Raw genomic sequence first — 13,957 nt, 5'->3', positions numbered from 1 at the left:
TCCCTAATTTTGGTGGTGAAGTTGATTTTCACACACAGTTCTTTTGTGCACATAATCAGCTCCATGCATTCAAATAAATGGCAGGGTGTGTGCATGTTTGTGTTTACCAAAATATCTGGATTGTGTTGCCTATTTACAACCTTTGCTGCACGCTAAAGCGTTATGCAGATTGCAATACCTCTTTTCTAGAATAAGAATTGCCCATGCAGTTGGCCCCAGCCACATGATTTTGCTATTAATAAGCATACCACAGCAGCTTCATATCTTGTCACAAGGAAGCTTCTCCCTCCCACAACTTTATAGACTTGTCTGGGTGGAGCAGAGTGTTTGGAACATTGAACACACAAATCAGTGTTTATTCGGAATCAAGCCACAAAATAAAATATTCAACAAAGTATTTGTTAAATTAGTTTAAAAAATATCCAAGTAAAAGAAGCAATGGCATCCTAATTGGGCATTCCAGACAAGGACTAAGCTAGGATACTTAGCACTTGGATTCATTCCCAACAATGTGCATTTTAGAGCTGCGGTTTATGAAGCTTTATTTCCTCCCAAGTAAGAATTATTAAATCAGTGCTGTCTACTATAAGACCAAATAAAATTGCTTGGCTATCTACCTTCTGTTATGTTTTGACATGCCTGATTGAAATGCCACTCTTTTAACTTTGAAAGTTAAATAAAGGGTGTTCCTTGCGTTCATGTTTAATTTGGGATTAATTAACAATCAGCTGAACCCTGCCCAGATGTATGTGCAGTCAGTTGCTGTAGGTCACTATTTCTCTTTCTCAACCACATTTCTAATCTCCAACGTGACTTTCAAGCACGTGATTGTTGCTTAGTCAAATCATGCTCGGAAGTAAATAACACTTTTTTTCTTCTACCGTAGAATGTTTTCTTCTGTGACCTCCTGGTAGGATTTTTGTGAAACACAATATTTTGCTACAAGTCAATGCCTCTGGGTCCTGAACTACTACAGAAATATAAGCTAGATTGTTTTAATAGTTGCCTGTTAGTTTTTATTAAAAAGTATTAACTTTAGCAACTAATGGGATTAACAAAGTTTGCAAACAATGGGTTCATAATATGAATTTTCACTGTTTTTAATGCTAAGGCATCCTATTTGTGTTGGATATTCTCATCCTTAAGCTTTTACTCCAGTCATAGTTAATAACAAAACGTATTTCAAGTTAATGTCCCATTTCTGCCTGTTTGCGAACAGCATTTAGCAGACCAGGCTGGCAAATCCTATAGCAGCTGTTGGTTCATGTCCAGAACTCGCTTACTTTAACTCGTTACTCATTCATTATTATGTGAAGGCATCCTTTCTATTTGATCCCTGCATTATAGTCCAGTCTTAGTTGTGAGTATATGTTGGGGATGATCTCCCACTACAAACCCTACCTCCTTCCCCTATGATTACTTACCAGCATTCGGTCTACTTCAACATGGGAAGGAGTTCGGGGGGGGGGGGACGGACAATGGGTGATATGCAATGCACAACTGAAATGTGTGCCAGTTCCCTACTGCCAATACTGCTGCTACTAAAGCTGTGAATGTATCTTCCTCTTCCACCTTCCTGCCTGCCTTCATCACACACTGCAGTTTCCAAGTGACAAAACAAAAACTCACAAGTGCCAAACCATTGTGAGCCCATTTAGCACTTTCCCCCATTGTTCATAGAAAAAGCTGATAAGGGCCCAGGTATTATTCGAGGTAAATGGTGTTTCTGCATCACTACTTAAAATTTGGTTTAGGTAAGACCCAAATCAAACTGTTACTAGAGTGCATGGATACAAAGCTGTTTACAAAACAGGTGCAGGTATTCAGATCCCCTTTCACTGTTGCCTGGTATTTGGGCCTTAAATGTGTTGCCATTACTGGAACTGCTACCATAAAGAAGCGTATGTAGAGGCACCTCAGATTAGCAGCTATTTTGTAAGAACAGGTTCTCAGTCACAGGCAAGCCAACTCCACTTCCTCTTGCTCAGTGAATTATAAGAAATTGTGACACTGATGTGAAAGATAATACTTCCAAGGAACTTCCTCTCTTTCAAGTAACATCTTAACATGAAATGCAGCCTTCCTTAAATTGTTGACCCTGTTGTAAAGCTATATATGTACATCGTTTCTCCCCTTACACAGTTGTCCTTTTTCGGGATGACTTGAGAAAACTGCTTATGCCAAACAGTATATTTCCCCCTCTGCAGACATCTATTGGGGGGGGGGGGTTTCCTCCATTTGGAGATAGTGGCTTGAATCCCCACTGCTTCTTCCAAAGGAAGAAAGCAAACCACCTTCACTTCAATTTCACATATGGTGCAGGAGGTCGTGTTTTACATGGCATGACCTTGCAGCACAGATTATTTAAATCCATTGATTTCAGTGGGTCTGCTCTGAGTATGACTAATATTGGATGTCACCCAGAGAAAATAACTCTCCTGCCATAGCCCTTCACAGCACTTGGAATAGAACTTTATGTGAAAGCACATGGTTCTTTTTCATAGCCTTGAGTTGGAAGGGAGGGTGAGTACTCTCTACTGCTTAGACTGAAGTTTAAAGCTGCACATATATATACACATACATACATACATACATCTGTGTATGTATCCTCCATCAATATGGTGCCCACCATATGTTTTGGACAACAGCTCCTTTGCTGGCTGTGGCTGATAGGAGTTGTAGTCCAAACCATTTGGAAGGCATCATGTTGATGGCTGGTTTTATGAATAGAATAGAATAGAATAGAATAGAATAGAATAGAATGGAATAGAACTCCCAGTTGTGTTCCTTATTTATTTCTGGGTTGGCACTATTTTGGAAGACAAGAGAAATAGTTGTACCTATAATAATAATAATAATTATTATTATTATTATTATTATTATTATTATTATTATTATTATTATTATTATTATTATTTATACCCCAGCCACTCTGGGTGGCTTACAGCACATAAAAAATTGTAAAATGTGCATAGATGTCATACACAGGCAATCTCAGATACATATATATATATATATATATATATATATATATATATATATATATATATATATATATATATATATCTGAGATACTGCAGTGACACCCTGAATGCAGATAGATATTAATTTATCGACAGGTGCTGAGCAGTCATGGCAGCTGCTCTTTTTCTTTTCTTTTTTCCATCTTCAGACTAATGATGCATTGTTTTGCTTCGGACTTTCTGTACCATTTCCAGCAACAATATCATGGCATTTCTTGGCAGCCAGCAGCCATCATTCTACACACGCACACTCCTGGAATTATGCTATGTATCAAAGCATTATACCAAGGACATTCAAGGGAAGGGCAGAATGGTAGCCACAAGTGGCAGCCACTGAGAAAGGTTCCACTGGGGCCACAGGCAGTGGCAGAAATATACATCACTTATATTGCTTAAAGTGAAAAAGAGAAAAGCACCACTTGCCATCATAAGCATGCCACGTGAACCAAAAGAATTTGACCCAACTCCCAAAATCAATAAAATAGCCCCTCCCTAAATTTGCAACCTGCAAATGAGGTCGTAGATTTAGCAGGGGGCTGTCTTTCAACCCTAAATATTATTAGAGCTTCCACAATCCTGGTGTTTCTTGGCAAATTAAGATGGCAAGTCACTAGAGCCCCAACCTCTTAAAAGGAAACAATTTTTTCCTAAAGTTTGTTTTATTATTTTGTGAAAGAGAGAGGAGATCCAGGCCCTCCCTGGGCCACACCTAACTATTCCCCTGCCTGTGATTCTTTGTGGGTCCCTTCAGCAGAATCCTTTGTTTACTCAAAAGTAAATCTTAGTAAGTTCAACGGGACAAATTTAGCCCCATAAGTTAATTTAAGATTGCAGCTTTAGAAAATATTTTAAATAAATGCTTGTTCTCCAGATCAAATGTGCAAAGGCAGAAAAATAATGGTAGTGTACTACAGTCAAAGGGGGACATGGGTGGCGCTGTGGTGCCGATCGGAAGGTCAGCGGTTTGAATCCCCGCGATGGAGGGAGCTCCGGTTGTTCGGTCCCAGCTCCTGCCAACCTAGCAGTTCTAAAGCACGTCAAAGTGCAAGTAGATAAATAGGTATTGCTCTGGCGGGAAGGTAAACGGTGTTTCTGTGCCCCGCTCTGGAAGCGGCTTAGTCATGTTGGCTACATGACCCGGAAAAACTGTGTGCGGACAAACGTCGGCTCCCTCGGCCAGTAAAGCGAGATGAGCACCGCAGCCCCAGAGTCATCCGCGACTGGACTGAACTGTCAGGGGTAGTTTACCTTTACCTTACTACAGTCAAATTTTAAATCCCTCTGGAAATCCAGTTCAGAATTTCCTTGTGACCTTGGCATGAACTAAAGGGGAGTTTAAAGTTGGTTAAAAGAAGCAGGATTTCCATTTTGCCAGTTTAAATAAAAACCCAGTATTTCTGTGGTTTCCTGTTAAGAGACATTTCATTGAACACCTAATTTAATAGATACGGATTTAACAACAAGAAAAATCCCTCCCCTTTTAATGCAAACGATCTTTCTGAGGAGAGGATTATCACAGCTGCAGAAGTTCAGGGAATTTACTTCCAGTTATTTTTTCCCCTGCCCATTTGTTTTTTATCTGAGGTTAGTTTCTTTAAGGGAAAACTGAGAGATGCAGATTGATTGCCTAATCTCACCCGATGACACTTTAAAAGTCTTATAAAAAAAAAAAATCTCACCACATGATTAATGCTTGAGAGAAGACAGGGAAAAAACCCCTTTGCTTACGAAGAACTTGCTTTTCCTCATCTGTTCTGTGAGTGCATGTACAATGCAGATGAGCCCGTCAGAGAGGTCCCTCCCCTTACATCCCCTACGAGAGGAAGTTTGTTGATGTAGTACTGACATTGCTTCTTCAAAGCCAGCAAGAACAAAAAGAAAAGAAAGCCCATGAAACCACAACAGCCACTCAAAGGCGAGACGTGCATTGATTTGTTCTGCTGGAGAGTGGAACAGGAGCTAGCAGAACTCATGATGAAAGAGCACAGCAGCAGCAGCAGCAGCACCTACAGCAACGTCGGTCCGAGCTGTGTCAGCGATTCCACCATGGAAAGCCTGCAAACACTCAAGCCTAACTACATGCCTGTGTGTTTATTTGCAGAGGAATCTTATCAAAAATTAGCAATGGAAACTTTGGAGGAATTGGACTGGTGTTTAGACCAACTTGAAACCATTCAGACCTACCGATCTGTTAGCGAAATGGCATCAAATAAGGTAAGAGGAAAATATTTATTCCCCCCCCAATGGTTTTTGAAAAATGGAATTTAGTTGCATAGGGATTTAAACTCCCCCCCCCACACACACACACATATACAGCTGTATCTGCAAGCAGACCAGCTACTGATTTTACCGAAAACAAAGTTAAAGAAAATGGGTGAAACTCTTACATACCACCTCTGCTTCTTATTAGAGCTGTTAAATATTGGTAGTTCCTATCATTACACTATGGAGGTGGAGCAGTAGACATGTCAAACTTTGCAAGCTCTCAAGCAGATCACAGTTGTATCCAGAAATCCAGTTTTGCTCTTTGATTTTGTTAAATAGGTGTTGGGTACCTAGGTGATCTGTAAATCGGGGGTGGGGCATTATTGTACATATTTACATACTTGGAACAATTCCTGATTTTGTATTAATTATCCCTTAGATACATAGGCATAGCAACTATTAGGCAGTGGTATCAAGTTAAAGGAGTGTTTGTAGGAATGGAACTTAAAATCCTGATGGGATTATAATTGGGACAACCAATAACTTTGGAAATAGTTGTTTTTAGTAAATTGTCTGTGAAGTTATCTTCACAGTTACCATGCAATAAATTTAGTATGTGTTGCTTTGATTTCAGTTACTGCAGTGTACATTGTAAAAGAAAGGTGTTCTGTTTTTGTATACTGTATTAGTAGTTGCATGTGTAATGACAAGTCATATAAAGTGTTGCTATGTTAGGAGGCACATTTCTAAAAAGGGTAAAAATGTGCTGTAGAAGGTTGGCTGATATGCTTGTGTGTCATATGTATGCCTTCAACCAAACCACCTGGAGAGCCATGCTGATTGTATGGCTTTAATTTAGTAACTAATTCTAAAATTTCCCAAATTATATCTCTAACACCTTATCCTTTTATAGTTAAAACCTGTCGCTTGGATTGTATTTACACCAGAGTCGCTCTTTCATTGGCTACTAGCCTGAATATTGATTGATTAAACAAAAGGCACACCCACTTCCCTGAGGCCGTGGGCACCTTATCTGCTGTGATCCCAGGCACTGTTCAGCAGAGCAGTCTTTTGCACTGTTAATGCAGATACCTAATACTCTGCCATCTAGTCAGTTGAGCTACAGCATACATGATTCCAGAATCAGCATATATAACTTTCTCCAGGTGCGCTTATTAACACTGGTACGTGGCATTTTATGATAAGCAAGCTATGGGGCCTAATATCTTATTCTGTTTCCATCTGCAAAGGTATCAGTTTTCACATGCTGTTTTCAACATTTATTTATTTTTTTACAAAATCCAGCCTTCATAGACGCAGCCACAAACTACCTACTTAACCTTGTTCAGGTCACCATCATGCACTTTGCTGTATAATAATAATAATAATAATTAATAATAATTTATTTGCACCCTGCCCAGCTGACTCGGTTGCCCTAATTTGTGTTTAAATTAGGGATTAATAACCAACTTCACAACCCTGTTGTGAGCATTAATGAGATATGGATATTTTACATACAAAAAGGGCTACATAGCAATTAAATATGAGGCAATAAAGATAGAATAAGGTTTCAGGCAAAGGACTCCTAACGCTCCTTTCTTCTTTAATTTGCAATTGTTTTTTACTAGATTGTGTAAAACTTGGTTAGAAGATGGTGCTGATAACGCCAAGGTTGCAGGTTCTATCCCCATATGGGACAGCTGCATATTTCTGCATTGCAGGGGGTTGGACTAGATGATCCTCCGGGTCCCTTCCAACTCTATGATTCTTATGATTTCACGTAAATGTAGCCTTATGTGCTTTTTAAGGATTTGGATATTGGACATGTGTTGTGCAGCTGGAACTACAGCGTGATTGTAGCTTTTCAAAAACTCTTAAGAAGCCTCTTAAAATATGTCAATTAATTAATAATTGTCAAGTTTTCCACATCCGTGAAGTATCTGAATGATCTGCCTCTCATCCGTCGTCTGCACAGAGATATGGCAGTAGCAAAACAGTCTGATGCTTTGAAAACAGGATGCTTCTACCTCCCCCTTAGTAAAGAATAACGGAAAGAGCAACAGTAGAGAAAGGAAGAAAGCATATAGACCCAGCATGATCCCAAGTGCAAGAGCTGTATAAACAGTGACCTATCTTCCTGACCTCTGCTATTGCTAAGTTCCTGGCCCTATGCCACTGAAGCCAAACTACGTCATTTGAGAATGATAGTGGGCATGGCACAGCTGTTGTAAGTGTGACTCGAATTTCCTGTCTCCTTCCTGACAGACGTAGTTTTGAAGTACAGCGTTGCAAAAACAGTAGACAAAGAGGGGGGTGACTGGTTTCTAGTGTAGTGCACTTATTCAAAAATGTTACCAAAATATGTTTCTTGATCATTTTGGTGATGGGAAAGAGAACCTTGGATAAATGTATCCTGTTTGTAAAATACTTGCAGTAAAAAAGAAGAAGCAAATGTTGCTGAAATGAATAATTACATTACTCAGGAATATGAGGAACTTAATCTCTGGTGTTCAACAGTGTGTGGATCTGACATTCAGTTGAAGAAGCGTAGAAAACAGTTCAGAAGGTCAACAAGACAATGACAAAAATCTACCAACAGCATACAGATCAATATGGCTAACCTGATCAAAAACACTCATCCACCCCACTCACACAGGAAACCAAAGACCACCACAGCCAACCACAAATGAACAATCACACCCTACGCCAACCCCGACCTTACTCACCACCAAAGGAGCACAAGCGAACAATAAAGAACCTGCACAAACAACACTGACACCAAACCCTACATATACTAAGTAAAATAGAAACATCGTCACCCCACCCCATCCCACCCGTCTCCCCACCTCTTTCCCCCCCCTTTTCTTCCTAATGTCTCAACAAACGAAACTGATTTGTAAAAATGCTACATGGACAAAGTACGAGAGGGACATTACACATACCTTTGTAAATCAAGAAAATCTTTAATAAAAAATATTTTTTTTTAAAAAAAGAAGGTCCCTGAAAGAGCAAACAGCAAAAAGTAGCAAAACATTCACTGTGGTTGGGCATGTTTCCGTTTCATTAAAATGATACACAAATGATTTTTTTAATCAATCAATTTATTTATTGCATTAGCCATATGGCCATAACACATAGTAAAAGACCATTCAGTGGCCTGGCACGATTATACAAAGAATACTACAGATACAGTTAAAACCTTGGATGTAAAATCGTGCTGAATAATACAGATAAAATAGAGAACAATAGCAGGGCATGACGTCAGTGTCCATGTCAGGAAGATACATAGGACTAAGGCTAAGGCAAGTTAGCCGAAAAGGTGGTCCTGAGTTTCAGGGCCTGTAATGTATAGATGGCCACTCCACGCGAAATCAAGGGGTTGGCATCCGCCAGTAAGTATTTCATGTGGTCAATGTCCCTGGCGATAGTCAGCAGGATTATAGGGAAAAGCCTAGGTCTTATTGAGACATATAGTGGGCAGTAGAGGAAAAAGTGAATAAAGTCCTCTATCTTTCCTTTGTTGCATGGGCAGAGTCGAAGATCCAGAGGAGTATTGGAAAATACTCCCTGTAAGAATGCTGTGGGGGTGGCATGAAACCGAGCTAGTGTAAAGGCCCTTCTTAGCGTAGGATTTATCAGATCACTCAAATAGTGGGCCAGAGATCTAACTACCTTCACGCCGGGGAACCACATGGAGAGTCTGGCCGCATTAGATAGTTCTTGATCAAGGGCAGCGTCCCTAGCAAGAATCCAGTCGCAAATTTTGTCTTTGTCCCATGAGGATAGGGCGGCAAAATCTGGAAGGGAATAGCGATCACAGATGGTATCCATGCCCCTTGACCAGGTGCTGCTGCCGGTGAAGGCTAAGAAGGCTTGTTTAGCTAATAGAGAATTTGGAGTTTCAGCAAGCGATTTGTAGAAGGTAATTATCCTGATATGGGCTCTTGCTACGATGGATGGTAGACCCAGTTCCATTCTCAGTTGGGCCGCCATTGTCCCATTAGGGAAGCCCAAGATCTTTCTTGCCAAAAGGTTTTGCAAGGACTCCAGTCATTGGAGGATATTCAGGTTCCATCCCCATATTTCCACCCCATAAAGCAACATTGGGGGTATTTTACTTAGGTAGATCTTTCTGATTGGCACCACCAGCTGCCCACCTTTTGCGAAGAAGAATTTCACCAAAGCACCCACGGTTCGGCTAGCGGCCAGGATGGTCATGTTTAAATGGGCTATCCAGGATGATCTGTAGTGGAAAGTAATGCCCAAGTAATTGAAGACCAAGCATTGGTCAATGGTGTGGCCCGCAAGATTCCATGATGGATTTGGTTTTATCGTGCCAAAGGGGATAATTTTGGTTTTAGAAAAATTAATTTTTAGGAAAATTAAAGGGGATAATTTTGGTTTTAGGAAAATTAATTTTTAGGAAGTTTTCTTCACTAATAATAATAACAAATAATAATATTTATTATTTGTACCCCGCCCATCTGCATGAGCCCTCTCATCATGTTGTTGAGTCCCAACTTTGTTAGCGAGAGGACTGCCATGTCGTCAGCGTATAATAAGATGGGTATTTTTGCTAGTTGCAAAGACGGGACAGGTTGGTTAAAGACTTTAATAGCTGTTATATCATTTATATAAAAATTAAAGAGAAAAGGAGCCAAAAGGCAACCTTGTTTGATGCCTCTGGCTAGTGGAAAGGGACGGGAGAGAGCGCCAAGGGGTCCAAATTTCACTCTGGTAGTTATATCCGAGTGAATTTCCATTAGCAGCCATAAGAGCCTTTTGTCTATGTTGGTTGTACTTAGCTTCTGCCAAAGTCTAGTGCTGTTAATGGAATTGAAGGCAGAGGATAAATCGACAAAGGCAACATATAGCTTGGAATTGAACTTGGTTTGGTATTTGTCAATCAGAGTTTGGAGTACTAGACAGTGGCCTGAAGTACTGTGGCCTTTCTGAAAGCCTGCTTGTTCTGGGTGGAATAAGCCAATTTCATCCGCCCAGTTGGTCAACATCTCGAGAAGAAATCTGGTGTAGATCTTGTAGGTTATATCTAGTAGGCTGATAGGCCTATAGTTGGCAGGATCTTGGGGATCTCCTTTTTTGTAAATTGGAATGATTATGCTCTGTTTCCAGTTTGTTGGTATCGTGAGAGAGGAATTTATGGCAGTGAATATAGGGGCAATATAGTTGCCCACCAGTGTTGATTTGATAGGAATACCTCAGGGGATAACATGTCTTCCCCAGGTGATTTGCCTCCCTTTAACAAGCCAATCAGCTGAAAGCATTTCTCTGGGGGGACTGGGTCCCACGACGGAAGGGCGGATCTGCTGGCTGCAGAAAGGGTTATGGATGGATTAGGGAAGGGAGCGGAATAAAGATGGGAGAAGTGTTCGTACCAGCTGGCTTCCACGATATTATTATTGTGTTAATCCCATTCAGCTATAAAATACATATTCGCATACTTCCTGCTGCTGTTAGCTGCTGGTTCATGATGTGTTTCTTGTGCAGCTTTTTGTTTTGATGAAGTTTCCAATCCTATTTTTATTGGCATTACTTATTTGCATTTTGGAATCCTTTCCACACATAAATCTTAGTGGCTGATTATTATTATTATTATTAGGCGCATCGTATATGGAAGTGGTGGTTTTTAGAAATCTCATAAGGTAGCATGACATATATTCCAGGTATACAAGTGTACTTTATCGTTTTAACTAAAGTCACTCATTGTGTAGAACTAGTGCTTCTGATAAATAAGAGTAATAATTTCAGATCTGAACGCTTGTGGAGGCAACCTACAACATTGCCTACTAAAAGGAGGAACCAAATAATGCCCAATACACTCAACCTGCTTTTCATTATTAGAACAGACATCACTTTGTGTTTTTCCATGTCCTGTATAAAGCTGAGATAGGAATAAGTTGTACAGTACTGTATATTTAAAAAATCATAAATACTGCATTCAGTCAGGTCTTCAGGTATCCTGGGCATACTTATAGCCAATTTGAATAGCTTGTTGAAGAAATTTAGCCTTTACCTAGATGATAATTTTGTATTTTGTGTTTTGCTCATAGGCCTGGAGAACATGCATGTCTTCTTTCTACATTTATAGAATCATAATGTTTGAAGGTACTTCAATAATAGTATAAATCAGGAGTGGGGACCTCCGGCCTGGGGTCTAGATGTGGCCCTTCAGGCCTCGCTGTCTGGCTCCCAGAACTCGCCCCAGGTCACACCTCTCACTGGTTCTGCTTTGCAACCCAAGTGCTTTTGTGTCATTGGAATGTGTGCTTCAATTCTGATAGTGCCTCTTGCTTCTCCGGATGGAGAACAGAGGTGTCTGTATGAGTGTGTGCAGAAACTACCCTTCTGTACAAAAGTTATATATATGCGCTTTTGTTCTTCTACCATCTGTGGAGGTAGCCTAGAGGATATGTTGCCCTTGGGCTGCAAAAGGTTTCCCATGCCACACCTGATCTAATCCAAACCCCTTCTGATACAGGAACTATCCCTAATAGGAAGCCATAGCTATCCCTGGAAAAAGAACTTCTAATGAAGGAGAGTCTGCTCCCTTCTAAAACCACTGTCGAACTTGTCAACTTCCCCAGAAAAACTGGCACATACCATTTTTTTCTTTGAGAGCATGGTGGCCATTTTGGGCTCCTTGCTCTCTTGTGATTTCAGGTCAAGATCTCACCCTGAAAAAGCCCCCCCCCCAAGTCCGTGATCTTACATGCACCCCAAAACACGCATCTTTGGGCACCGTGCTTCTAAAATGCTGTTCCCTGATCCATGATTATCTAAACAGCTCATACCATCAAGAAACTACTCCTAATTTTTAATGGAAATCCCCATGCTAACCCATTCTAACTTCTGGAACAGCGGAGACGAGAGTCATCTATGGGACACCCTTTCAAATGGTTAGAGATGGTAACCATGTTACTCCTAACAGTAGCTTTTCAAGGCTAAACCTACGCAACTCCTTCAACCTTTACTAATAGGACTTGGATCTCCAGCCCCCCAGCCCCAACTTATGACTTCATTGCCTTTATTTATGGGCATGTGACTTGACTGAAGTGATCCATGACCTTCACAAAGCACACCAGGATATGATCTTTCAGAATTACCTAAATGACCCCAAGGGGTATGTGTCCCTACATCACGTAGGCACTTGCTGAAATGTTCCATTATGGCTCTACTCTGTCTTTTGTTAGCAATTTACATACTAGACTATTGTCTGTTATCTGTAAATGAAAATCTATTGGTGTAAACAAAACATTCACTGCACTATTTCAAAAGGGGTTTCAGTCACATAAGACACGCAGGGTCACGCCTCAGTTTTAGGAGGCTAAATAAACTAAACACGAGGACACTAATGTAAACTCTGGAGGTAACTCCTGGCTGCTTTCCAGCTGTCTATGTGCCTCATTGCACAATGTCCATATTGGGAAAGAAGAGGGTGTCTTATTATAAGTTTGCAAGCTCTAGATTTTGCTCACTTGGTACGTGATGGTTCCCTAAAGGTGTGTCAAACTGTTCCTGCTTTTCAGTTTACTGTAACTTCCTTTGTTTAATATACATTGCAAAATAGCCACAAGCCTCCCAAAGACTGTCTAGATTAGGTGTTGGGCAGTCAGCTATAAAACCTACTCCTTCCATTCCCTTTGCTTTTTTAAAGTGGAGTTTAATAGCTGTATATCAGGGAATTTTGCCTAGATTTATGACCTTTGGTTTGGCATTCCCTTCTCCTGATGGGCTACAGCTATTTGTCCTTGCTGCAGCAGAGGCTCATGCCTAAGCAAATGGGGAAAGTTGCTACAGGAAAGAATCTTAGACTAATCAGTCATTAGAGGTGTTCCATTATTATCAATAGATTTCTTAAATGCATCATAACCTTATAATAAATCTCAGATAAACATACCCTGGAGCAATTTAGTGACTATAAGCGTTAAATAGCTAATTCTTTCTCTAGTAGCTTAAGTTATTATTACTAAGCTCTTTGTGAGAGTTTATGGAGATACTGAGGAACATTCCACCTGATAATAACTGGATTTACTTATTTGTTTTCAGTCAGGTTCTTCTAGCACAGAGGAAAGCAAATAGATTGTTTTCTATAGCAAGGGGTGAGTTGTGCCAATATTAGTTTTTGGGGCCCATTTAGGATGCACTGCCAAATTAGGGAGTTGCTGTTGCCATTGCTAAACATTTGTATAGTGCTAAAATAGACAAAATACTTTAAAAACTTATGTAAAATAAATAATAAATATAAATAACAGGACATACTAAGCTTTGTATCCAAAGCTAGTCATAGACCCATTGGAATTAATGGACACAAGTTAGCCATGACCATTAGCACTTGTGGGCAAACTTCAAGAAATCACTGGGGTTTATTTACCTTTAATATCCTACCTAGAACTTGAGAGATTTCAGAATACCCAACTCTGATTTAGGGAGATGATGGTTGCCATAACAGAATACAGATGCAGCCTATGGGGTGCTAGCTGGTTTTTTTGGGCTTAGTTATCACTGAGGAACAGAGTTTTGGCTATTCTCCCTTGCAAATTTGGAAACTGAGCAGTTCCGTTTGATATTCTTAACACTGGGCGACTTTGATTAATTGAAATCAACAATTAATAAAAGATGTTAATGTGCCATAAAATTGTCTCAGGAAGGCCAATGATCTTGCAAAACTGGCTTAATAAGCAATTGATCTGAGAGCAAAATTTGTATAA

General features: G+C 40.1%; 1 protein-coding gene across 4 annotated transcripts in view; it reads left to right on the top strand.

Annotated features, from left to right (window-relative positions):
• Window positions 1-13,957, top strand: part of PDE4B (phosphodiesterase 4B) — a 217,402-nt gene that overhangs the window by 180,841 nt on the left and 22,604 nt on the right. For all 4 annotated transcript variants that reach the window (XM_033151870.1, XM_033151871.1, XM_033151873.1 and 1 more), the window contains one exon: window positions 5,125-5,237. In XM_033151870.1, coding sequence (XP_033007761.1) covers window positions 5,125-5,237 — 113 coding nt within the window. The remainder of the gene's footprint in view (window positions 1-5,124; window positions 5,238-13,957) is intronic.

The sequence above is a fragment of the Lacerta agilis genome, chromosome 6 (assembly GCF_009819535.1).
Source record: "Lacerta agilis isolate rLacAgi1 chromosome 6, rLacAgi1.pri, whole genome shotgun sequence".
In the NCBI taxonomy this organism is placed as follows: Eukaryota; Metazoa; Chordata; class Lepidosauria; order Squamata; family Lacertidae; genus Lacerta; species Lacerta agilis.
This window is presented reverse-complemented; position numbering and strand designations above follow the sequence as displayed.